Source organism: Capsicum annuum, chromosome 1 (assembly GCF_002878395.1).
Source record: "Capsicum annuum cultivar UCD-10X-F1 chromosome 1, UCD10Xv1.1, whole genome shotgun sequence".
Taxonomy (NCBI): domain Eukaryota; kingdom Viridiplantae; phylum Streptophyta; class Magnoliopsida; order Solanales; family Solanaceae; genus Capsicum; species Capsicum annuum.
The window spans coordinates 40,126,124-40,153,804 of record NC_061111.1 but is presented as its reverse complement, the minus strand read 5'-3'; the positions used below and the strand labels follow the sequence as shown (position 1 = coordinate 40,153,804).

At 37.7% G+C, this 27,681-nt stretch overlaps 1 protein-coding gene across 3 annotated transcripts; it reads left to right on the top strand.

Moving 5' to 3' along the window:
- The first annotated feature begins 722 nt into the window (after positions 1-722).
- Positions 723-27,112, top strand: LOC107872278 (uncharacterized protein sll0005). Of its 3 annotated transcripts, none has more exons than XM_047414769.1 (15): positions 723-946; positions 1,028-1,285; positions 2,441-2,564; positions 4,074-4,317; positions 5,623-5,664; positions 10,067-10,138; positions 10,465-10,600; positions 11,044-11,201; positions 13,552-13,633; positions 18,643-18,842; positions 18,965-19,126; positions 21,371-21,520; positions 24,046-24,306; positions 25,310-25,573; positions 26,047-27,112. In XM_047414769.1, exons 2-15 carry the CDS (start codon positions 1,225-1,227, stop codon positions 26,293-26,295), a joined length of 2,205 nt encoding a protein of 734 aa, XP_047270725.1. In that variant the 5' UTR covers positions 723-946; positions 1,028-1,224; the 3' UTR covers positions 26,296-27,112. The 3 variants fall into 3 exon arrangements, with proteins under 3 accessions (XP_047270725.1, XP_047270746.1, XP_016574530.1); XM_016719044.2 differs by lacking the exon at positions 723-946 and having other exon boundaries at positions 965-1,285; positions 26,047-26,304; positions 26,396-27,112; XM_047414790.1 differs by lacking the exons at positions 723-946; positions 4,074-4,317 and having other exon boundaries at positions 964-1,285.
- The last annotated feature ends 569 nt before the right edge of the window (positions 27,113-27,681 follow it).

Here is a 27,681-nt window from a genome sequence, read left to right as displayed (position 1 = left end):
ACGTTTTATGTTATAGTAATATACGTATAGTGAAACCTTCGTATGGATCAACCAATTCAATGTTACAATATCTTCATACAATATAGTTTCATGTATAAGGTTACCAAATTTTAGAACATTATTAAACATGCATGTGTAAACCTTATATAATTAATAATATAGTATTAATACATATATAATGAAATCTTATACATAGAATCATACCGCCAAAACAAATAAAAGACAACCTCATGCAACAGTTCATATGTATGTGTAAACCTTATACAAGTAATAAATATAATCTAATACTGTTTCACATGTATACGAACACCTTATACAATTCATTATATAATCTTAACAATTGTATAATGAAATCTTATACATAGAATAGTGCTTCAATACATATTTTAATGATAACTAAACCTTTGGTAGACGTAGTCGTTCAGAATCATCAATCTTTTTCTTACTTGGCGATTTTGGAGCTTTCTTATTTGAACTTGAACGGGCAACTTCCCTCAATTTCTTCATTATTATTGGATCGTTTCGATACTTCGAGCGGTTCTCTGTGAAATTGAGTTTTTCATAATCAAAAGAACCAAAAACGAAATCAATAATGGGAATAGCAATACGCGATTATTAAATGGAGAAGATTCAACTTAATTCGTTTTTGATGAAATTCAAAGAACTATATATTGGATGAAATTGCAGTTTTTTTTTCCTCAATTTTTGATGAAAATGGAGAAGATTTTATCAATTTTGGATGGAGAAAAGATAATTTTGAATGGAGAAAATAAAGAAACTTTTTTTGGAGAGAGATTATTGTAAATTGGAATTTGTGGGTGTGGAGAGATAATAAGGAGGTTTAATGCATATAACTAATTGGAGAAATAAGGTAGTAAAATTTTAAGAGTAAAATATGGAGCTATTTGGAATATACAAGAAGGGAGAAAGAAAAAGTATAAAGAAGGTAGGAATTTAAGTAATTAATTTGAGATATTTGTAATTTGATTTTAGGATTTCACGTGATTGCAGAGTTTTACATTTTCAGTTGGTGAGTCTCATTGGGAGAGCCACGTATGCGGAACGTGGCAAATTCTTAGGCAAAAGAGAGCAGAGTAGCGGCAAAGCTGCAAAAGGAAGCACTGTTGCCCCGCAGCTTCAATCGCCTGAATTGCAGAGGCATATTCTCAAACACCTTATATGCACTCCAAATTTATATGAACACTCACTCAAATTGCCTTGCCGATGAGGAGAAGTATCATTTCATGCCTTAAAAGACGGCGGCATCATCCACTGCTGTCCCCAAGTAATTTGCCTCCCATTTTTTTTTTTTTTTTAAATTAAAACTTCTTCACAGAATTAGCTTGGTAATTTTATTTTTTAGGAAATAATGTTCCTTCATTCACAATATTGTTTGACTGTTGTATAATGTTAATCGTCCCATTTCAATTCTCCCTGAAATAGTTTTATTTGATTCTGAATTGTTTGAATTTAGGCACTGTAATCCTTTGTAATTTCACCTCAACTTTCCTTTGATTAAGATACTTTTACTTGTTCTAAAACCTTTACTTTCTAGAGTGTTTCTCTACAGGTTAAGCTTTAGGCTGGTCTGGTACTCTCACTCTTTTAGTCAAGTGACACAATATTATTAGCATATAGAATGCATCGTATAATGCTGTTAGTTAGCTTAAAAAGTACGGGCTGCTGATTAAAGAAAAAGACAGCCTGGTGTACTAAAGCTCCCCGCTATGCACGGAGTCCAGGAAGAACCGGACCACAAGGGTCTATTGTACACAACCTTACCTTGCATTTTTGCAAGAGGTTGTTTCCACGGCTTGAACCCATGGCCTCCTTGTAATTTTTGGCTATCTGCGGCGCTCTTATGAGAAGAGCGAGCTAGAGATTTTCGAGTGAAAATCCTAGGTGGAATTTACTCTTTCCTGGTTAATTTCCCGTGGAAATCTTTTAAAAGTATACCGCACAACATAAAATATTAAGCTAAGTGGTCCATTATACCTGGCAGAAATCATTATACATAAAGTATCAACCATGCATAGAAGTGTATAATAATACATAAAAGGTGCTTATACACAAATATGGGCTAAACCAGGTATAATGTTGTATAATTTTTTATATAGGGCTACGTGTCATAAATAATTTAAAAAACAGAGCTCTATTTCCCCTTACCCTCAACATATTTTACGTTTGACACTTTTGAACCCACTCACTTTATTTGGATTTGTATCTGCTCCCCTAGAACCAATCTCTTGTTCGGGGAAAATTGACTGTTGTAGCTTTTAGAAATTTTTGAGCATTTCTCATATTTTCTCGCTTATCCTCTGCTTATTTCTGATGAAGTTATAGCTTTTAAATCAGTTTCTGATATTATGTTATCACACGACTTATTTAACTAATAACAAAAAATTAAGTGGTTGTTTTTCCACCCCTGACTTCTTTACAGCTCCTTGTTTTGGCTGCTCAGTTGAGACTGCTTTGTGCGAATATTCATCCAGTAGTTTTCAGGAGGTTATTCTAGCTGGAAAGCATGACAATTTTGTTGGATCATGTTTGTCAACCCCAAAATAGTAAGTGAATGAATATTTGATTGTTCCCCTATCCGTTGATATGTGACTGGTTAATGCACCAATTCAATGCTGCATCGAAACGACCCTGTACTTCTCTTTTGCTTTATTGATCAATTTATTGGCTTCACCACCTTGTTTTTATTTTGTAGTCTTTAACATTTGTGCATGTTAGAATTGGAGTAGGAACAAGAATGGTATATAGAACTCTACTTGGAAAATGATTGTAATGTGATGTCCTACGTGGAAAAGAATTGGAATGTAGTGTCTATAAATAGGATCTCAGTGTGATTATGTAGAGACAATTCAATAATATTGTTCTCTTATATCAGAGCCTCTACGATATTTGTAGAAAATTTTAAATAAGGGGCTTTTGTGGCAGGCAGGTGATTATAACTCATAGAGCCGCCCATCTGGCCAATGATTATATTAGCAAAAATTGGGCCACCGTGCTTCTTTTCGGTGGCTTCTCAGATCTGATTTGCATAGCACCGTGCATCTTTTTAGGCTACTTTCTTATATCTGAGTTGTGTAGCATCGTGCGTCTTTCTAGTGATTCCTCAGATCTAATTTGGGCAGTTCCCCGCATCTTTCCGGCGTCTTCTGTCTTATATCTGATTTGTGTAGCACCGTGCATCTTTTCGGACTTTTTTCTCATATCTGAGTTGTGCAGCACCGTGCGTCTTTCCGGTGACTCCGTAAATCTAATTTGTGTAGTTCCCTGCATCTTGATTGATCTAATTTCACTTTTCATCAGTGTTGTGCAAACAACAACACTACCAAGAGGTCCGGTGTCTCCCTGCGACCAAACCCCAACCAACGATGCTGTGAATCGACTTCCCCCACACCTCCATGCCCTGCTCAGGAGATTGCCACCTTTGGCAAGATCTGATCATGCGCCAGTGTGTGAGCCTTTTTCAGCCAGTTTTTCGCAGACTTCCTTGTTCAAGATCTACTTGTCTCTTGATTTTGAGACGACCCATATATTTTACACCAGTTTCCCGCAATTTTTCAGCGACAAATTGACTTTCCGATGAGGTTTACTACTTTTTCGACCACTTTTTCAGTTTGTTCCTTGAGGTCGCCCAGATGTCCTGAGCAGTCTTTACCTGTTTTCTTGCCGACACCGTCACTGAGTCCTTCATTGGTCCTCATATTTATTACATCTATAACAAGCTCGATGCATATGACCTGTATGCACCAGCTTAAGGGGGGTGGGGTGGGGTGTTAGAATTGGAGTAGGAACAAGAAAAGTATATAGAATCCTACTTGGAAAAAGATTGTAACGTAGTGTCCTACTTTGAAAAGGTTTGGAATGTGGTTTCTATAAATAGGTGGTGTCTATAAATAGGGTCTCAGTGCTATAATTTATAGACACATTTCAATAATATTTCTCTTATATTTCTCATAGTGCATAGATTCATAGTGCATAGATTCTGTGTTGGAGTATTTTCTTCTCAAGGAGTTTCCTTGTCATCTTCGAATTGACGAGGTACTGCACTTTTGGTGCAGCTTTTCCACTGGGTTTTCCAGTGTGCATGGAGAAAGGCCAACTGCTGAGTATGCTAGATTGAGGAAAGAATCACTTGAAAGTGAATTTGGCCATGCACTTTCTTATAAGTCGAAAAGCCTTTCATCATTATATCGTTATGGCCCTTTCTTGGCTTTGTACAGAGCATCCATTATTTCTTTCTATGTATTGAAGCTAACAGTTTGGCGCTTTTTTGTCCATGACATAAGAAGACGTGCTGTTAAGGTATATTCAGTTCTCCAATGAGTTTATATTTGATTTTTTAGTGCACATGTTCTATATGCATTTTTTGATGTTGTTTGTTTTTATGTTTTCTGTTATACTGTTATTTGTCCTGAGCCGGGGGTCTATCGGAAATAGCCTATCTACTTCATTTGTGGTAGTGGTATGGACTGCGTATTACCTTCCCCAAACCCACTTTGTGGGAATGCACTGGGTATGTTGTTGTATGTTCTATAGGCATTTTGGTAGATGACAGTGTGCTGTCTATTCGTTCAATGACATACACTGGATCAGTCATTTTTTACTGAAGGTGTTCTATAGGCATTTTGACAGAATTGCAAGAATGGACCAGAAAATGAATTTTTCAGCTTCAGAGCATGAAAGCTGTGAAATAACTTGCCATTATTTGTTCAGTGTTTTCTAGCAATCTTGCTATGATAAAATGGAAAAATTGATGAAAGGAAAACCTCTAGTTCTTCAAACTAACTCCACTTGCTTTGACCATCACATTTTAATCCCATAGCATGTAGTGTACCTCTAAATCCCCTTTCCTCATTGATCTGACAGATAAATTAAAGAAAAGAAGAAGGCGAAAATGGGTGAAACTGTATTCAAATGCAGTTCTTTGAGATACTATATGTTTTAAATTTACTGCGAATACCTTCATTTAGGTATTTACTTATTATAGTGATTTGATGGGAATGAAACAGCCTCTTGCATTCTGCAAGGTAAGGTTGCGCACAACAGAGCCTTTTGGTCCGGCCCTTCCCTTCCCTGGACCCCGCACATAGAGGGAGATTTAGTTCACCAGTATGCCCTAGTGATTTGATGGGAATTTTCCAATGCATTTTGTCAAGCAATCACCTGTTATTGAATTGAGTATTAAGGCATGCTTTCCTGCAGTTGTGCTGAGCTAGTTGACACCTATATGTCTGTGAATCGTAAAATTACCACTCCTTCAGCACTCTGTGCTGGATGAGGAAGGTGGGGTCTTGCTTTGTAGTAACTTTAAGGCGTTACTGATAGCTTGTTTTACCCCACTCATATTTCATCCAACATGTACTTTCAAATAATTCACTAGATTGGTTTTCAGCTTTTATTAAGACAGAGGTTCTCTTGTTTCTGGTTTGATTTGTTCTTTACTGGTGTTTATGGTTCATAATGACCTTAGCCTCTACTAAAGTATTTGATGAGAGAGATATTTGATGCTTTTCAAATTATTTGTACTTCTTTCCATCTTTGAATTTCAAGCGGTTAGTTGGTTATCCACGCTGGCCTTAACAATGAGTTTACTTCTTTTATTTGCAGTTCCGTGAAACTCTTATCCGCTTGGGCCCTTTCTACATAAAGGCAAGTTACGCTATCTGTTACGATTATCTAGGTGTGTGGTTGACTGATGGTCTTCTCATGTTTGTACACAAACTACATTGTTTGTAAAAGTGTGCATGTTTGTCTGCTGTGGTGTAGCCTATTATCACTTCTGCCCGTAGTTGTGTTTTTACGAGGGGGTGAGGAAAATGCTTCAATATGCTTACGACTAATGTCATAGGAGCATGTACATGGTGATGTGCCTCGTTCTCATTACAATTTATCTTGTTATATGTTCTTGTGTGAAGTCTGACACTGTCGAGAGTCCAGGGCACCACTCTGTTCCATTCTCAATTTGCATTTCAGATTGTGGCATACATTAACACACCTATATAGTAGATGTTTAAGCTCAGGCTACAGGCATGACTGGTGACTTAAAAAGAAACAAGTTATTCAGAATATATTTTCTCTATCATAATAGACAATACTGCTTCCATTTCAATTTTTTTGGCCTATTTTGACTTGACACAGAGCTTAAGAAAGTAAAGAAGGCTTTTGAATCTTGTTGTCTTAAATTAAAGATATGTCAAATGTACCAAAATGCCCGTTAATGTTGTGGTCTTAAATATGCCATGTGAAAATTTGAAATTAGTGAGTTGCTATGAAAGGAAAGAGACATTCTTTTTTAAACGGACTAAAAAGGAAAGTAGGCCAAACAAATTGATACTGAGGGAGTACTAGATAGGGAACACCTGGTTTTTATGCACATGCTTCTGACCACCAGAAGTGCTGGAATTTCAAACTTAGCAGATTTCGTTGTTCTTGTTTTAGATTCTATATGCATACATTTGGCATGAAGAATCTAATCGGGTCTGCCAAAGAATGAGAATAAGAGTTGAGGGGCCAACATTAGGTTGAAGAAGACCACAGTTGTTGCTTCAGAAAAATCTTGAGGCTTTGAAATCTGTGAACTGCAAGGCGAGATTGTTCACTTATTTCAGTTTAAAACTAAATTTGATCAGCCTCTTATCAGCAAGGAAAATTTGGATAATTTAGGGGTTGTTTGACAGATCTGAAACCTAAAATGTTATGTCTGTCTGGATTTTATGTCATTGAATTATTTAGTGGATGAATTTTAACTGTCGATATACAAATTCAGACCATTTCAGGTTACCTCTGGATGTAAAGTTTAATTACCAAATTAAAATGTAAAAAATGTATTCATCTGTTACGTCTGGCATGAGGAGGAGTTCTTGTTTGTATCTAAATAATCAGTTTTTGTTTATCCTATGTATTGAAAGTCATTTATAAAAATGAAATCATATAATCGTTTTTAAAAAACAGCAGAATCTTAATGAGTTCATGATTTATTTGAGATGTATTATGTGGCATGTAATGATTGACTACAATCTGATTCATGATTAGTTGCTTCATGTAAACAGCCAAGCATTTTTACTGGCACTTACTGTATTAAGTCATCTTCCATTTCTTTTATCATGATATCATTTTCTATGGCTAATAGATGAGTACATTTAATTTCATGCGCCGAATTCGATTTTCAAGCAGCATCCACATCCTAAACTAATAGAGGAAATTTCATTCTTACATGCTCCTTGAAGTATCTTGAGTTCAGCTATCTGTACAAAGGAGCAGATCAGTTCTGCCTGCTCTTTGTAAATGCCGATACCAATTGAAATAACAAATAATTTAAGCACGCCGTGAAAGGTTTATTGTATTTTTTTGCTCTAACCCAGGTAATATGTTTAGCCTGTCTATGCTCAAAAAATTGGCCGTTCTGCTTTATTGATCAACCTGGGTTTTCCGCGCGGTGTGTGTGTGTGTATGTGTGTGTGCCAGTCTTCTACAAATCTCATTGTGTGACCTAGCCAAGTGCTTTTTGCAAAAACTCCTAGCCAATCACAGTGTCCAATTGCCTTACCTTGAAAATACTATTCACAAACATGTGGGCAGTGTTATCGAAAGCAAAATGCACAAAAGAGCTATAAGGTTCATTGGGGCTGTAAGTTCAAATACAAATAAAGCGTGGGCCTTAATGAAATAAGGTTCAAAGGGAGAAAAAATAACAAATACATATGTTTAGTCCAAGACTTATATTTGTAAGCATGAATGACAAATATATTAACAAAGAAATTGAATTTATAAAGTGAAATATCAATTGTTTAGCCTCACCTCTTTAGAAGAGTCTCATTGGCAAGGAGAAGTCTGTCTTAGAACAGATGACAACAGTGAAGCGCATTTAGCGAGACAAAACGCTCAATGCGTTTTGAGCCTCGGTTTAGGGGCTTAAGCACCCCTTTGACAACAATGCATGTGGGTTAGGAGAAGAGTGGGCAACGATGAAACACATATCTAAAGAATAACTAAACTTGGTTCCTTACTTGGAATTTTGTGCAAATAGTGCCTTTATATCTTCCTCATTGGCAGAGGAATGATGCAAAACAGGTGTTGAGAAGGAGGTGTAGGTGGCACTATTACGTGTATATATTGTGCAAAGGGTGCATTTACTGCTTTGTTGTTGGCAAAAGAATGATAAAAATATATGTAGATGGATTCATCGCTTTGCATTCTCCCAAGTACAACAAACACGAGTAGTGGTTTGTACTTGCATCTGTCGGAGTTACAACTGTTCTAGAGGCTAAAGATTCTGCTAGTCCTTGGCATGACAACAAGAGTATGGTGTTTTATCACGTACATATAAGAGCAGTACAACAAAACCGTCACTTCTCGATCTTCTGGATTTTGACTTTTGCTTGCATCTTCTGGATGCCTTTAATGAATTACCCTTTCTTCAAAAAAAAAGGAAAAAAAAAAAAGAGCAGTACGAAGTAAATCAGCAATTAGTTTTGGCACCAGCACTACTGATCATAGTGCAAGTCTCTGGCAACCTTAAGTTTGGCTCAAGTTAGAATGTTTGGGCTAGATGGAAACTCACACGAGAGTAGCTCCCTTTAGCAAATACCTTCAAGAGGAAAAAGGTTAGCTAAGAATGACAATAAGTATTCAAAGATAATAGGATGTCCTTGATTACTTTTAGATAAATGGCTTCTCAGTGTTCAAGTGGAGTAACAACCTCAGAAACTAATGGTCAATTCCAATTAGAGGCGACATGCGTGAATTCTTCCCTTCTACGGGTACCTGTGCTAGTAGGAGGTAATAGGTACCGAAAATAAGTCGAGGTGCGGCGCAGGTCTGCGTGGACATAAGAGTAAAGAAGAGAGAAGAAAATCCAACTTATTATAAGTCTTCTAGTTTCTTCCATTTAAGATTATGAAAACAATTGAAATTTGCATGACCTGCATGATCTACTGCAGGTTTGAAAACAATGTCTATCCAATAAAAGTAGGCTTCTTGTGCTGATCTCAGAAAATAACTGACTTTATACATCAAATGTGTTCAGGAAGAGTCTATAACCTGCTTTGAACTTTCTCTTATGTCCAATGGCATCCCTTGTGTTACTGGTAGAAAATTTCACTATCAAAGCACTCATAACATCTTATTAATGCATTTCTCTTTTTTTTCCCTGATTATAATAACGATATTTTACATATAAAGGTAGACTGCACAAGCTACGAAGTTGCCCAGAAATAGTAATGCTTTTCCCTTTAATTGATGAGATTCTTTTTTAGAATGCTTTGTCTTAAAAAGAATCTTGTCAATTCTACCATCTAAACTGACCTATATGAATGGATGATATCCTCTTTTTAAGGAGCCATTAAATTCAATCAACTCTGGAAAAGAGCTTGTCATGTGATATGAAGCTAAAAAAGAGGCTTGTAATGTGATGGATTATAGCTTCTAAGTCTTAATTCCTATACCCTAAGATGGAAACTTAGAGGATGAGTCAGTCTCCCTTTGATTTCCCTTTTATGGGTGAGTGGTATCAGATTCAGAACCTAATGGAGTAGTTTGATTAATTGATTAGATCATTGAATCTTTTGTGGTGTATCTCAATCAAAAATGTCTCAATTGGTTTTGCTTGGGACAGGATTGAAACTTGATACTCTCTTCATCTGTTTACTTGATGTACTCAAAACGATTTTTTTGGGGTTTTAGGGGGAGAGGGAGAAGTTGAGATCTTCTTTGTTGCATATATGAAATGGCAAAAGAATGTATTTGATCAGTGATGCCTCTTCATCGCCTACTAATAAAGAGAATGGGGTTGATAGAACACCATTATGGAAGAAATATTCTGCTGATGTGATATTCTTCTTGTTTATTGCTACCTATCTGAGTCCTGTGATACTCTTTTAAACAGAGTAGCTCTATGTGATATCAATTATCTGTGGTTAAATGGGCCAAATAGCCCTTGTAATTTCAGATTGCTTACATGGTGCATCAGCCCTGGGTCCCAACAGGAGCTTGTATCTTGTCTTCAGCAGGGAAAAAGGTCTTATGGTTAATTCTGCAATTGTTTGAATAACAGCTGGGACAAGCGTTAAGCACAAGGCCAGACATATTACCAAAAGTGTATTGTCAAGAACTTGCAAAGTTACAGGTACACTTAATGTTTCAATGGTGCTGCTAGGGTCATCTTCTGACTTACCATTTCACTTTTTTTCCTTGTCGTCCCAAGCATGGTTTCATCTTTTAATATATCCTGGACCTCAAACTTTATTCAAAGAAACTTCAAATTCTTAAAATGGCTGATTCGTATCTCCACCTTCTGTCAGTCTTTTCCTCAAGTACCCTGTAAGAACCTTATTAAATCCAGCCTTGTTGCTTACTCAAAATGGGAGGAGAGTAGTGTTGTATTTTTGAAATCTGGATTAGATTTCTCAACAGAATGTATTATTTTTTAAATTGTCATTAATGTCTTGCCAGGACCAAATCCCCCCATTTCCAACTCAAGTTGCAAGAAGATCTATTGAGTCCCAGTTGGGTGTTCGCATTTCACAAGTATTTGCTGACATTAGCAAGGAGCCAATTGCTGCTGCATCTCTTGGTCAAGTATATAAAGGTTAGAGCTTGGATATTTTGTGATTCTCTGCCACTCTCTTTGAGTGGTTCTCTAACTACTAGTTCTATGGCGTTCCATTACTTTTCACTTTCTTCCTTTCACCTAATCTCATACCTTATCTTCCAGAAGGAACTTTCAGTATCCAACCCCACATGGAACCTTCCTAAGGTTTTCGAGACAAAAACTGGTCATTCTACGGTCCATAGATATCGTTCACTTTTTCTAACATTTCTAGTACAAGCTAATTTAGTCTGGCAAGGCATCTTACGGTGTGATGATGCAGCCATTCCTATAATACTTCTGGCTCTTGGGAGTCTCTTTTTAGCTTAATTTGTTTTGAAGATAAATCTACTAGGGGAATGTAATGGGTTTTGGAAGGGCGTGTACCGTGATTAAGGGGTACTCAAGCTTTTAATGTTTCTTCTTGGCTTCAAGTTTTGCAGCTCATCTGCACTCCGGAGAGCTTGTGGCTGTTAAGGTTCAGAGGCCTCATATGTCACATTTACTGACACTTGACGCTATGTTATTTCACATGATTGGTGGCCAACTAAAAAGATTTGCAAAAGCTCGTAAGGATCTGTTGGTAGCTGTCAATGAGATGGTAAGATTCCAAATTTCCATCTTACATTTCTGTACTAGGAAGATATCTGGCAGCCAATGCATCAGTGGATGTGATTGGTTATACATCAAGACTGTCTTTATCTCAGAGAGTATATTACTACAACAACAACATCCCAATATATTCCCACAAAGTGGGGTCGCAGGGGTGGTGGTGGTGATAGAGTGTACGCAGCCCATACCACTACCTCAGATGAAGTAGAGAGGCTGTTTCCGATAGACCCCCGGCTCAGGACAAATAACAAATATAACAGAAAATATAAAGGCACATAACAAACAAGGGGTGACACACCGCTAGATAATAAAGAAAACAAGACACGCACAAAGCAGTATTATAAGCTTGCTATACGAAATTAGAGACATCACCAGGAGGCTACAAACACTAAAGGCACCAATACAAATAGAGCACCCTTTCCTACTATTACGAAAGCACTCCTACCTACTATCCCTCTACCCTAATCCACGTCCTCCACACCTCCCTATCAAGGGTCTCTTTCGTAAGCTGTAACTGTCCCATGTCTTGCCTAATCACCTCCCTCCAATATTTCTTCGGCCTACCTTTATCCTATCTAAATTTATTCATAACCAGCCTCTCACACCTTCGAACTGGAGCTCACATGCCTGAACCAACACAACCTCACTTCTCGCATCTTGTCTTCTACCGAAGCCACTCCGACCTTCTTCCAAACAATCTCATTTCTAACCCTATCTCTCCTGGTAACTCCACACATCCACCGCAATATCCTCATCTCCGCCACCTTTAACTTTTGGAGGTGGAAATTGTTAACTAGCCAACACTTCGCTCCATACAACATAGCCGAACGGACTACCATTCTGTAGAACTTACCTTTAAGCTTTGGAGGCACCTTCTTATCACACAAAACTCCCGAACCGAGTCGCCATTTCACCCACGCTGCACCAATACGGTGCGAGACATCCTCGTCTATCTCACCATTCCTCTGAATCATAGACCCAAGATACTTGAAACTCCTCGTCTTTTGAATGGCTTGAGAATCCAACTCCACAACCACATCATCATCATGCGGCAAATCACTAAACTTACATTCCAAGTACTCTGTTTTGGTCCTGCTCAACCTAAAGCCCTTTGACTCAAGGGTTTGTCTCCAAACCTCCAACTTATCATTAACTTCATTCTGAGTCTCGACAATCAGTACAACATCATCAGCAAATAACATACACCAAGGCACCTCCCCTTGAATATGTCACGTCAAAACATCCCATCACCAAGGCAAATAAAAATGGGTTAAGGGTCTATCTTTGATGCGAACCTGACAAAACAGGAAAGTGCTTTGGATCTCCTCCTATCGTCCTCACACGAGTCTTCGCGCCATCGTACATATCTTGGATCGACCTAGTGTAAGCCACGGGCACCCCTCTAACCTCCAAGCACCTCCACAAAATCTCTCTGCGAACTTTTTCATACGTCTTCTCAAGATCAATGAACACCATGTGCAAGTCCTTCTTCCTCTTCCTATACTACTCCGCTAATCTCCTCACAAGGAGAATCACCTCAGTAGTCGAGCGATGTGGCATGAAACCGAACTGATTCTCGAAAATGGTCACGATCCTCCTCAGCCTCAACTCTACCACTCTCTCCCAAACCTTCATGGTATGGCTCAATAATTTAATACCTCTGTAATTGTTGTAACTTTGAATGTCTCCCTTGTTCTTATATAATGGAATCATTGTACTCCATCTCCAAGCTTCGGGCGTTTTAGCCGCCCTAAAAATGCTGTTAAACAACCTCGTTAGCCACACCAAACCTGCCCCGCCTGTGCTCTTCCAAAAATCCACCAAAATCTCGTCTGGCCCAGTCGCCCTACCCCTATGCATCCGCCGAATCGCACCCCTGATTCAGCTAGTGTATGCTAATTCTTTGGAATGATTGTGTGGTGAATTCTGATTCAGCTAATGCATGTATTAGCCAAATTTACAAGGTGCACTTGGTACAGATGAATGAAACAGCTGCAACAGTTAACAAAATCAAATCCTTGATTAGAAAGGCACAACTCAACCAATAGCTATCAAGGCAGATGAAAAGATCTCAAAGTTACTCTAAAGATGACACTATCAGTTGACCACTAGTTCTTAACCTATTCTTTTGCTTAGAGATCAAATCAAAGAAAGCCGCTAAAAGTTGTCTTTAAGTAATTGCTTATTGCTCACCCTTCATGTCTCATTTCCCAACTGGTTCATCATCCTCTTAGTTCCCCATTTTCTGTAAATATGAGGAAATGTTGCACTATATTTAAATAGTTGTCTATTATATACTTGCTAAGTGCTAATCCCGTAGGTTTTGGTTGAATGGACAGGTGAGGCACATGTTTGAAGAAATTGACTACATCCTGGAAGCTCAAAATGCCGAAAGATTCGCATCTCTTTATGCATGCAGTAGTAAGTGTCTTCCAGACATTGCTTTTAGTAGCTTTGGTGATATCATGGAATATCTTTCCACCCTTCCTTTTTCTGGAACTAGTTGGTATAATTTAGATAGAATTTCATGGAATATATTTGGGGCAGGTTAATGTTGAAAGGCCAACTGGATATTCTGATGGTCTTAGTTTATGCCATCAAAAGCCTAAAGGACTATGGTTCTACTGTTTGTAGCAGCTAAACAGAGAGAGAGCTAATCAATCACTGTACATTTGCAGACTAGTCATAAAAAATGTGTGGCCAGATAGCACCTCCCTCAAATTAACCTAAGTTGAAAAAGTCAAGGAGGACAATACTCCTGATACTAGGTGTATGCTTCCTTGATAAATTTTGATTCTCACATCAATGAGCTAAGATATTTGTTCCCTATGAAGGATTTCGTACTGTAGCATATAATGAGGTTTTGGTTTATGATTAAAAAAAGCTAATGTCTCCTAAGGATAGCTTTGCAGTTCATTTTTGCGTAAGTGCCGGTTAAAATCTCTTGGCATGTGTATTGGTAATGCTCAATCCTACACCTAGAAATAAAGTGTTGCAATAATGAACTCAACAAAGGTTGGGGATGATCCCTCATGGAGTGCATCTATGTTGACGTGAAGTGACTAAGAGTGTAAATTTGGGAATTCCTAAAGTAATCTCCAGATCAACAAGTGATTGAACAATTACTAATTACAATTACTACTAAAACGTGATTATTGCCGGGCTAGGACTTTTACAAGCGCTTAGAACACAGATAGAGTTGTTTTCTACAATAAGAAGGAACGAGGCTGTAATCTCAATAAGGCATGACTAGTTCAGAGTGTACTTACCTTGCTTGAATACCGTGGATGGTGAGATTGATCCAATTGTTAATTGCCCACTTGAATTTTCTAATTCTTGCAAGCTTATCCTAAGAGGGTTTCCAAACCCAAATGAATGCATTAAAATCCAATTGATAATCCAGAGTAGAAATCTCCCTATTCCTAGCTCTAAACACCCAATCCAATTTCTACTTTAACAAGCAAGAAATACATAGTCTAGGGCTTAATCTAGTGTTTGCAACAACCAAATTGACAATAAAGCATGTAAAGAAGTAGGTAATCACAACCCAAGTAATAATAAGCAAGACAAACAAATACCCATTCACCACAATGCCATAAGAGATTACCACCCCAGCTATTAAGCTTTGTTAGAATATGAGTAGGAATAGGAATAACATATAGAATCCTACTTGGAAAGGATTGTAATGTAGTGTCCTATTTAGAGAAGGATTAGAATGTAGTATCTATAAATAGGGTGTCGGTGTAATAATGTAGTTACAATAATTCAACAATATTTTCTCCTCTATTCCTCTCATGGCATCAGAGCCTCTACGATCTTGGTGGAGAATCAAAGGGCTTCCGTTGCTGGCAGACGGCTATAACCTATATATGTCGCTCGTTTGGCCAATGATTATGTTAGCAAAAGTTGGTCGTCATACTTCTTTCCAATGGCTTCTCATATCTAATTTGCGTAGCACTGTGCTTCTTTCCAGTGGTTTCTCATATCTAATTTGCATAACACTATGCTTCTTTTCAGTGACTACTTTCTCATATCTAATTTGCGTAGCACCGTGCATATTTTTGGTGACCACTTTCTCATATTTAATTTGCGTAGCACTGTGCATTTTTCGGTGGCTACTTTTTCATATCTATTTTTGTAGCATCGTGCATCTTTTTGGTGACTACTTTCTCATATTTGATTTGTGTAGAACCATGCATCTCTCCAGACCACTCATATTCAATTTGCATAGTATCGTGCATCTTTTCGGACTACTGTCTCATATCTGAGTTGCATAGCATCGTGTCTTTTCGATGACTCAGATCTAATTTGCATAGTTCCATGCATCATTTCGGTGACTCAAATCTAATTTATGTAGGGTCGTGCCATTATTCTGATCCTATCCATATAATTTCTCTTTTTTAGTAGGGTTGTGCCGGCATTACGACCCTACTCATATAATTTTTCTTTTTCACTAGGGTCGTGCCGTCATTTTCAGCGTACCCATATAATTTCTATTTTTCAATAGGGTCTTGTCATCATTCCGACCTTACCTAAATAATTTCTCTTTCTTAATTAGGTCGTGCCATCATTCCGACCTTACCCATATAATTTTGTTCTCAAATTTTGACCACATTTTAGCCATCAAATCTAATAATGTGGCGCGTGAACATGTTCCGGTCAGTTTTTTAGGTGACTTTCTTTTCAAGATCTACACTTTTCTAGATTTAGAGATGACCCATATATTTTATACCAGTTTCTGAGCGCAGATCGACTTTTAGGCGATGTTTATTACTTTTCGGATCACTTTTTCTGTTTGTTTCTTTTCAATTAAGGTCTTCCAGCCGTTCAGAACAGTCCTTATCAATTTTCTTGCCGATATCTTCACCAAGTCCCTCACCGATCCTCGTATTAATTACATCCACAACAAGCTTGATACATATGCCTTCTATGCACCTGCTTGTGGGGGAGAGCGTTGGAATATCGGTAGGAATAGCATATAGAATCCTACTTGGAAAAGGATTGTAATGTACTGTCCAATTTGGAAAAGGATTAGAATGTAGTGTCTATAGATAGGGTCTTAGTGTAATAATGTCGTTACAACAATTCAATACTATTTTCTCCTATATTCCTCACAGGCTTAGCTGCTACAACAACAACAACATACCCAGTATTCCAACATAGGGTCTTGGAAGGGTAAAATGTTGCCATCCATAGAAGAAGTAGTGGAGGCTATTTCCGATAGACCCCCGGCTCCAGACCAAAAACAGTAAATAAAGTCGAACTAAAACATGAATCAAGCATGGAATAACAGAAAATAACACCCACATAGTAGCACTCTACACTATCAAACCAGGCGCACACCCCTCACCACAACCCTCCTACGACTATTATCAAGGCTACCCCAAAGCACTCCTATCTACGGGATATGGGGCCTCAAACCTAATTTGTGTCTTCCACAACTTCCTATTTAGGATCATGTCCTCAGTAAGTTGTAACTGATCCATATCACGTCTAATCACCTCCCTCCAGTATTTCTTCCGCCTACCTCTACCCACCCGAAACCATCCAAAGCTAATCTCTCACACCTACGAACTGGGGCATCCGTGCCCCTCCTCATCACATGCCCAAACCATCGCAACCTGACTTCTCGCAACTTGTCCTCCACCGACGCCACACCCACCTTCTCCCGAATAGTCTCATTCCTAACCCTATGTTCCCGGGTAAGCCCACACATCCAACGCAACATTCTCATTTCCTCCCCTTTCAACTTCTAGATATGAGAGTATGAGAGTGGATATGAGAGTTCTTTACTGGCCAATACTCCGCTCCATACAAAATGGCCGGCCGGACTGCCACTCTTAACTTAACTACTCATGCTAGAAAATGAATACACAAGTGAAACGGAAAAGACTGATATAATTACAAAAATCGTCAAATCCTTCCCAAACTAAAGTTGCTCTTTCAATCGCAAGCTGACCCGGATACCACGGTTTTTTCATAAGCATCACATGAGGGTACAGAAGAACTCGCTCACTCAGGGGGGGGGGGGGGGTGAATACGGGTAATAGCAACAAGAGAGTGAGCGGTAGCTACAACCTGTTCATCAGTAAGCGCTAAGATCTCACTCTCTGGACCTCACTTAGCGGGAGTCATCCTCAAACCAACATTCTTTGCCTGTGTTCCCCCATCTGTCTTGCGGGGGTACTCAGCTACATCTTCTAGGTGTCACACACTGGCATCCAAGGATTGGAGAGTCTTGGCTATGGTAGCCATTCCTGATCCTCCTCTCTTCTTACAACTTCTTCTTTTCTTCTCTTTTTTCTCCTTTGAGTTTCAACTCACCTTCCTCAAGACTAATCAGATGCTTCAGCATATTTTCTTAGTGCCAATATCTGCATTCTCTGGGTAGCTACGTAATTCAACTTGTATTGCTGATGGTTTTCCCGCAGTGTGTCTAACAATGTCATACATCTTATTATGAATGAGGATTGAAAGCATGCTTGCATCATATTTCAAAGAAATTGGGATCTAACAAGTTACTTGGTGAACTTTCCTAATTATACCGTCATTAGTAAACTTCTTAAGCGTATAAGACTTGACTCCTAAGTCCTAGTTTAGAGGTACATTATTTACTGGTATCTTGAGGGTATTTCAGAGCCCAGACCCCTCCACTTGTCAAGGCTCTACATTAAGTATTAGTATGTGTGGAGTGGGGAGATGATAGCTTCATATGCTGGTGATTCACGTAGAAATGTGTGGTATCTGATGATCGGAAAGATCAGTCATCACATTATTCATGGATTAGTCAGGATGAGTTTTGATGGCTTGGTCCTAATCTTTTGAAGTCGCACCTACAGTCTCTCTTGTCGGTGTCTCTTTCTTTTTCATCCGTAAGGAATGGTGCAACTCTAAAGCATTTGGAAATATCTTAGTAGAAGAAGATGAACTGTTGTGGAATTTTTGTATTTATTTATTATATATTTGGACTAGTATACACCGTTTGAGACCTGTATCCTTATTATTATCTAGATTAGGTTCTATTTTATTAGATTTTTTATCTTTATCTTTGTCACTTCAGTAGAGATAAAGTTTTCAATAGTTCTGAGAGTAGCTTGGTCTTGGTTCCCTCACTATAGATGGGGGTTCTTTTGCAATTTATTCGAACATTGATGAGTAAGACTTCGTGTATGGTCTCTCTCGTTTTACTCTTGTACTTTCTCTCATCTCTCCTTTTTCTTTCTGTTCTTTTCCTTTTTCCTTCATCTCCTGTCTCCTTTCTCCTTTCTGACAATGTGTCACTTAGTTGTGGAGCACAGTGAACTAAAATCAATATTTTGGGAACCTTAAAGTAAGTGAACTTGATGTGTGTGAACTTTTTTTGAGTGCTCAGTAAATATTTCCTTAACCTTGTTTACTTCAATTTATTCTAACTTCACCTGTACTTTCAGGTAAAGAGAAAACTGCCCCAGGGAGTGCAGCAACTGATAATGTCGGGTGTCAGAGAACTGTCGGTATCAAGGTCCCGAAAATATACTGGAACTTTACCCGTAAGGAGGTGCTTACAATGGAATGGATAGATGGGATTAAGCTAACAGATGAAAGTCGTCTGAGGAAAGCAAACCTAAATAGGAGGAGACTTATTGACCAGGTAAGTAGCTTTTTTTCTTTTTCTTTTTTTTCCTTAAAATGGAACTTGTCTTTCTTAGTGGAGTGTATCTGCTCCTCTCCATGCCAGTTTTAAGCTTTGTGAAGTAACTTTTGTTTTATCAGGGGTTATACTGCTCACTGAGGCAGTTGCTGGAGGTGGGGTTTTTCCATGCTGATCCTCATCCTGGGAACCTAGTTGCTACTGAGGACGGATCTCTTGCCTATTTTGACTTTGGCATGATGGGAGATATTCCACGTCACTATCGTGTTGGACTTATTAAAATGGTTAGCTCTAGTGATAAATTCTCGTTGCTCGTGGTCGACTGGTGTGTTATAGGAGTATTTGGATATAATTTGGATGCATTTCATGTAGTCAAAGGCTTTATTATCTGTTTGGGTTCATGTCATCACCTTTAGGTCAAGTTGTATTGGCTAGCTTCATCAATTGTTTGCAGTTACTGACGTCTTTGAGCCTGTTTGTTTTCATAGAGTTGTCCGTCCATTTCATCTGAGTTTAAATTGTTCGAAAATGAATGATTTACTTTATTTAAGGTGGGGCTGCAAGACCTATTAGTTCCTCGTGTAGGATTTTGCTAACCACTCTGTTTGAAAGCTTGAGCTCTCAGTGAAGGAATTGTTCTAGTTACTTATTTTAGTTCTCTTTCTTCTGCTATATCATTCTTTTTCAAAAAGGAGTTTCTTGCAATACATTAAGGACAATAAAGTCCTCATGAAACCATCTTTTGGGATTTTCTTTGGGGCAACTGGGATTGTAAGACTTATTTTTTTGGGGGAGTGGACCGAGCGTGTACTCTTACTACCTGTTTGGCCATAAGAATTTTTCACTTTTTTTCGAAAAATTATTTCACTTTAGTGAAAATTGGGGTGTGTGGCCATGAGAATTCCAAGTCCAATTCCAAATTGTTTTTGGAAAAGTGAAAAGAAGTTTTACTTGTTTTCACTTTTTTCCAACTTCAATTTCAACTTTATTTATTCAAAGGACCCCATTTTTTTTATTTTTACAAAACACCCTATTAATTTCAACCAACAATCGGAATTAAATGACTAACTACCACATTACCCACTTCTTCCTGCTTCCATGAATAAAAGACCTCAAAATTGAAGGCAACTTCAATTTTTTTCTTCTTCCTCAAAATCTCCTCATGATACAACGGAACCTTAATCCCTCCATTCTTGTGACTCTTTATGCAACACCAACAACAAAGGCGACATTATTGTCTCCTCTCACATTTGGTTTTATCTTGTAGGTAAATTAGTTAAGTTGGATGATTTTGATAGTTTTTAAAAATTGAGGGTATAGATTTATATTTAAAAAGTCTTTGGAATTTTATCTCTGAAAAGAAAGGAAAGGAGTTAATTAAATCTGTTGTCCTTGGAACTCTGAAACTGATGGGATCTGCACCAAAGATATTCAGACTCTATAATTCTAGGTGACAATGTATAATCGTGAAGCAATGTAATTTCCATATGCTCGGATAGCTTCTATAGTAGAATGCGGTTATAGAAAATGCTTTGGGCCTCTAAATATAAATCATAGGTCTAGAGGTGTTACATCATATTTTGATTTTATTTATCCTCAAAATTGGTCTGTGCAACCAGACCTCCTCTTATCATTTTCCCTTTTAGCGTTCTCTCCAGCTGACTCACCTGTTTGTCACAGTTATTTTCTCATCCATTGATGTCCCATTGCACCTTTACTCTTTTTATTATTATTTCTCTCTTCTTTGGTTTGATATTTTTTTCATCATTTTCTTCCCTAACTTAACTTTGTCCTCTTTCCAGTAGCGATGCCTTCTAAACCTTCGTTTGCCTCCAGCACGAGGATACTTGTCCATTCCCAGACAAGAAGTAAGCTCTGACAACTTCCTGTCTTAAATCCAATCTTAAGCCCCGAAAAATGATAGAATCAACCAACCTCTCAAGGTAAAACCACAGGGTTCTCCATACAATCAAAGTCGCAAAGGGATGATGGAGTATGAATGTGTGATATTTGTTATCTGAATCTGTTGCACGTTCTAATCAAATGTGTTATGAGCTAGAGACCTTGTAATTAAAGCATAAGCTGTGTGAAATTCTGATTTCTTGATTTCAAGAAAAGCACACAAAAGGACAAAAAATACTAATCCTTTAGAATGAGCTAAATGAGAATTAACTAGATTTGCTAGTATAACACGTGACCTCTCCAAAGTCCAAATTATTTTGTCAGCTGATGTAGGCAGCATAAGGTTTTGAGTAACTTTTGCTAGTATAGGACGTGATCTCTCAAAGAAACTTTGGTTCTTTAAGGCATTGCATATTTTGATGTCTACATGGATTGTCTACGTATTCATTGACCTATTACACGTCCAGTGTTTCTATAGATGACTGCACTTCAAGAGCTTTGCAATTATTTGTTTATTTATTTTTCACACGAGGTTTGTATTCTGATGTAATTTGTTCTGCAAGCAAAAGCTAGCAAGTATTTGTAATAACTTTTTTTGGGTAGCTGATCAATGCTGTGCGTTGCAGCTTGTTCACTTCGTTAATCGAGACTCTTTGGGTTTAGCAAATGACTTTCTTTCGCTGGGATTTCTACCTGATGGAGTAGACATTCAATCTGTTTCAGAAGCTTTGCGAGCGTCCTTTGGTGATGGAACCAGAGAATCCCAAGATTTCCAGGTTTTCTTTTTCCCTAGTTTGAGAATGCTTCCTACTAAGCTCGTTCTCCCCTTTATACATGTAAGTGTTATGGTAGAGCTCTGGAGAAAGGCCAAAACTGTGCAATCTAGTTTATCTAGGGAAAAAAAGATTGGATCGAGTTAGAAGTAGACACACCCTCCCAAATGGAAAAAACCACAAAGAGGTCTTTTAAGCACTACGGAGTTGTTTGGTTTAAAGACGAGTTATCTCGGAATTAGTAATGTAGGGAATGAGATACATGGATTATTCCTTGATGGATGTTTGGATTGATGTATTTAAAAAATAGCATTTAATGTATTAAACATGTTTACTACTTAAACAAAATGAAAGTTAGTTTGGGTTAGTTTTGTAATTTGTAGCTGTTTTAATCTATATATTACTATTGCCTTCATATTTGTTTATTTTATTCCACATTCCCCATAAAAGAATGCATGATAAAATAATATATAGATTCACGCATAAGTTTTAATTTTTGGAGTTTTTACTAAGATCCATCGATGGTTAAAGTTTCTTTTAAACATCAGGTTACGTTGAAGCCTATAATTGGTAAGTTCTTAAAGTGTTGTCACTTTCTAAATACTTTAATTCTAAATAAGGAAAATAGTAGTATAAGACGACGTGGATACTACATTTATACCACTGGAATTTAGTTAGAATTATGGCCTTGTTTAGAAAAATTCCAAGCTTTCCACCACCTCTTCTTTGTTTTTATCTCTTCCAGTTTTATATTTCTTTGTTTCTTCAACACCATTAAAGCAAGCACCAGCATACATCAATGAAGCAATCACACACTCAAATCATTTGTCGCTATGTTGCCCGGACTCTCCAAAACTGATACCACACGTGTGTCGGATCCTCCAAAGTGCACTACTTTTGGAGGATCCGGCACACATCCGTTGCCATTTTTAAAGAGTCCGAGCAACATAGATTTGTCGAGCCATGAGCAAGTGTGAGAACAATGTGAAGAGATATAGAGGAATTTTCTGTAATTGTAGCTTTATATTAAGGATCTACAGTGAGGTACTTGTTTATCCTGGTCATGATATATGCACTTTGTAGAAAGTATTGTGTTTATTGATGAGATTAGAGGGGAGTTGACCTAAACTTTGGACTTTGGAGATGCATTCTAGAGATTAAGATTTTTTGGATTAGTAGAGGTAGGACAAAAGATATAAATTCGAACAAAGTTGAGTTGCGATAAGATGAAATCATTCCTTTGTGAAAGCACAAAGAAAGATCTCATTGCCAATGACTTATAATTTACATTGTTCATCAAAGAAGTTTTCGCTTGTTTGGAGGGAAGGGATTATCGTAGATGATTTAGAGTTTGATTGATGGTACATTGCGGTGCTTAAATACGAAAATTTTGATATCTTGATTTAATGTTGCGGGAGAATAAGATAATACCTAATGCATATGGTTAACGTAAGATGGTTGAAAATGGAGGAGCTAATGAAGTGTAATGTGATTGACGGATCCTTATCAAAGTGAAAGTCAGGTTTCATAGCATTGTTGCAAGGCTAGGAATATCATGTATCCACAAAATTAACTTCATGGAAGTGTTGTTTTAAAATGGATGTCCCCTTCTGCAAACATTAAAGATGATAACATCTTGCTGAAGGTGCAAGTAGCACAAACAGAGGATAAATTCAGTGAAGGATGCTAAGATGGTCTCGTTTGTTCTATGTGGATCTGATTGTATGTACGACTTCAAAATGATTGGAGGTTGTGAAAGTGGACAAGCTTGACCTAAAATCACAAGTTGTATAAAAAGACCTTAACTTCTCTCAGAGTGGATGCGGACTTAATGTAAACGTAGAACACAATGGAAGCAAATAGTTCATATAGATGGGGTTTAGGCTGAGGTGTATTAGTACTCTTGCACTAGACTCGGTATTTGTCAAGATACTTTGAAGTTTTGTTTAGAGATGTTTCCCATAGAAATAGAGAACTTCTAGTGTTATAGAATCTTATTATCAGCATAAAATTAGTCTAATGGAGGGGAATGAATATTCAGGGTTTATGTAGTTAACTCCAACTAGGTTGGAGTTGATGCTTGTCATTGACGGCATTGCTGGTAGGTGTGAATGCCTTTGTATTTAGTAAAATCGTAGAGACTCTAATACCATGTGAGATAGGTAAAATGCATTAAAACACATTAACTGGTGTGAGCTTCAAACCAAATGTTACGTTTTCTTATGAGGGTCGTGATAACTTTATACTCTTTTATGTCTCTACTAGTCTTAACAATCTCAGGTGGATTGGTTAAAGCTGTTTGATTGGATTCCTGAGTTGTGTGATAAACTTCTCAAAGCTAATATTAGTCCAAGGAATATGTCAGGGATGAACCTCCCGTCATTGTACTAAAGGATGATTTTCCTCCAAAATTTGGTTGACCGACTGCAATTTTATTTTATACCCATGGGTATCTTCTTCAATGAGACACATGTATTGTCTTGTTTCATGACCTTGAAAGTACTAAGTGGCACTTCAAATGATTTCAGGGCATAATGAATCAATTGTATGATGTGATGTACGAGTTCAACTTTTCTCTTCCTCCTGACTATGCCTTGGTGATACGAGCGCTTGGGTCTCTTGAAGGAACAGCGAAAGCATTGGATCCAGATTTCAAAGTTGTTGAAAGTGCATATCCTTTTGTTATCGGAAGACTCTTGGTAGATCCAAGTCCTGATATGAGGAGAATATTGAGAGAGCTTCTCATTCGCAATGATGGTTCTATAAGGTGGAATCGGTTAGAGAGACTGGTGGGTCATTGTTTTTTTCTATGTACTGTTATACTTGTTTACTGCAGGCAGCGGAAGTGAGGCTTATTTCTTTCCTGCACAGTAACCTTTGACAATAACAAAAACAACAACATACCCAGTGTATACACAAAGTGGCATTTGGGGAAGGTAAAGTGTACGCAGTCCATACCACCCATGCCACTACCTTAGAGAAGTAGAGAAGCTGTTTCCAATAAACACCCGGCACAGGACAACTTAATAGTATAGTAAACAAACAAAAATCATAAAAACAAACAACAAAAAGGGATAGCACAACACTAATTAATAAAAGAAACCAGACACCCACAGAGTTCTACTATAAACTATCTATCCGAAATCGCAAACGTCAACAAAACACCACAAACAAGGAACTAGTAGATACACGCGTACCACTATGACTACAGGCACAATCACAAACAAAGCACTCCTCCCTACTAGTCAAGGCGCACTCCTACCCACTAACCATCTACCCTAATTCGTGCCCTCCACGCCATCCTATTAAGGGTCATGTCATCCGTAAGCTGTAACTGCTCCATGTCCAGCCTAATCACCTCCCTCCAATATTTCTTTGCCTTACCTCTATCCCGCCTATCCCGCCTGAACCATCCATTGCCCGCCTTTGACTAAATTGTGGAAAGAAGGCTGTCTTATTTCTTTTCTGCTGGATTAAAAAATTATAATATGTGCCAACTTCATGTGAACTTCTAGGTCTTCCTTTTACTATAAGATTTAACAGTATAAAGTCACGAGTACTTGTTGGAAGTTATCCCCCCAGCCCCACCCTCTTTTTTTCTTGGTTAAGATAAACAGTGAAAAAGCACTTCTCTCTAATGTGATAGAAATCTCATCCTCTGAAGCTTGATATCTTTTCTAATACTTAAACTGAGTTAGACTGATAAAGATAAAGATGGGAATATGTTGTTTAATACTCCTGTTAATTAGTATACTTTTCTATGCAAATTGTTAAAATTGTATCTTCCTGCAGATTGCAGCTATATCTCAGCAGGCTTCTGAGACAGAAGGAGAAACTCAGAAGAGTTATTTGGATTCGTTGGGATCATTTGATATACGTGCTGTAGTCTCTGCTACAGAAGATCTTTTCGAATTTATTTTGTCAGATAAGGGTTCAAGAGTCCGTGTATTCCTTGTCAGGGACATAGTTAAAGCAGCTGATGTTTTCTATCAAGATGAAGTTCTAAATAATCTTCTTGATGAGAAACTTCGAGCGAGACGTTTATTTGGATCTGAGGTATATTTCATCTTGTTATTTATGCTCGTCTTGAGTTACAGTTCTTGTCAAAACAATGAAAGTGCATTTTATTATTGTTAATATTGTACTCCGAAATCAGATGAATCATGATACTACTAGCCCACAAAACAATTTAACCAACCTTCATCACTGAACTTCAAATATTCAATCTAATATAGGCAAATTATAGGAGATCCTAATAGTCAATTGAAGGTGCATATCCTTCTGTCATCACAGATTTGCTGATTCTGTTCGTGTGATTTGCTTATTATAAATGGTGGCATGTGATATCTCTCGGAATTCAGTTTCTTTCTTGGTCAGCAAATGGATTGTGGTTTTCTTGTTTAATTGGGTGACCCTTTCGTAATCTGCATCTTTAGTTCTTGGTTTGGTACTTTAGTTTCCCAGTGGCCCTTTTTGGTCTTCATGCATAGCAAAATTGATGAGAATCATTATTCCTTCTCTTTTTTCAGGAACATGGTATTCTAGTTAGGGTGGTGCGGGGATTTCATTCCCTAGGACGTGCAGTGAAATTAGCTCCCGATTTATGGTCAGCAATGCTGATACGCATGGTGGTGAAACCCGAGTTCCAGAAGTTTGCTTGTGACATAAGTTCAGCATTGATCAGTCACTTCAAGTACCACCTTCCAGTCAGCTTTTGGATGTGTATTTCTCGGCTACTGCATAGAGTGGTTGATAAAGATGAAGGTGAAGAATTGTGATGTAGCAAGGTTGGTGCTTTTGGTTTTATATCCGTTGTTATGCCCTTGTTAGAATTTTCTTTTTTCCAGCGGATGCATGGAATGAGGTTTATTTGGGCAGGGAATGATATTATCAATTTCAAGATCATAGAGAGATTTGCATATATTATGCCCTCAGAAGTGACTTCAAGCAGTCTGCTTCTAGGTATATTGCTGGATCTCACAGAGTCGAACTGCTTTCGTTTTTAGATGGTGGGACAGAAAGCTAAGCATCCCATTACACAAATGTTAATTTGTTTTACAAAAGTTAACAGGATCAAAAAGGGAAAGTACAGTATACACTCCAAAATGAGAATGGTCTTCAAACGAACTATTGACATTCTACAAAGGTTACTTCCATTTTACTAATGTTAATAGCATCAAAGCTGACTCTTCATGACACTTCCACTAAGATTTCTATGAAATGCCGTGGATCCCAAGAGTGTTTCCATACTTTGGGGTTGGTTATAGCCCTATAGCTTAATGATAAGCTTAGTGATAGGACTAACATTTTTGTCCGTCTAGTTTGTATTGAGTTTTTGTTGACGAACATTAGTAAAATGAGGAAGTATTTAGAGCATTATTCACTTTAAACAACAGTCAATTTCTTACTGGAACCTTTCTATTTCGAGTGAGAATGGTTTTCATTCCATACACAATCAAGTGATGGATGAAAAATACTTGTGCTAGCTTACTTTCATTATTTTACTCCTCCAGTGCATCTGTAAATGAGATTGTACTTAAAGAAGAAACTGGTATGAGTGTTTCCATCGGTTCAATTCAGGTATTTTTCCCTGCACCACGTGCAATAAGCCCTAAACTTTTTCATATGAAGTGCAGTACGGTAAGAGTTTGATGATTTTTTATTTGCCCCATGCCGGACCTACATATACGTCATGTTGGGTATTAAGGACATGAGCTACCTTAGGTATCTTCTAGTATTTGAGTTTATTGTTCTCCTTCGTCCGTCCTCCAGATGTATAAAAAGTGTTATTTGAATATCCTAACTATTCCGATAGGAAACTCAATTAACACATTAGGAAAATTTGTTTCAGCTATTGTTGTTCTACCTATAACTTTTATGTGGATTCACGTGTAGAAAGCTACCTGAAAGGTCAGTATAATTTTTACATGATTTTTGCACTAAAATTTGAGTATCCAAAGGAAAAAAAAAAAAGGGAACCCATGAAAATTCCACCTTGTATCGTCTACTTCTAAGCAAGTGCAGGCTGAGTCAATATGAAAACGGGCAAGTAAAAGTTGTTGCAATGAGTTTCCAATATTGACTACCAAAAAGTTTCATCTGACTATTTATTTCATCAAAACGCATTGATAATACAAAATGAATTTTATAAAGGCACACTCTGT

Coding starts and splice junctions, on each gene's coding strand:
- LOC107872278 (XM_047414769.1), top strand. CDS start 1,225: ATGAGGAGAAGTATCATTTCATGCCTTAAAAGACGGCGGCATCATCCA. Junction 5,665..10,066: donor TGGGCCCTTTCTACATAAAG/GCAAGTTACGCT, acceptor TTTGAATAACAG/CTGGGACAAGCGTTAAGCAC. Junction 10,139..10,464: donor AAGAACTTGCAAAGTTACAG/GTACACTTAATG, acceptor ATGTCTTGCCAG/GACCAAATCCCCCCATTTCC.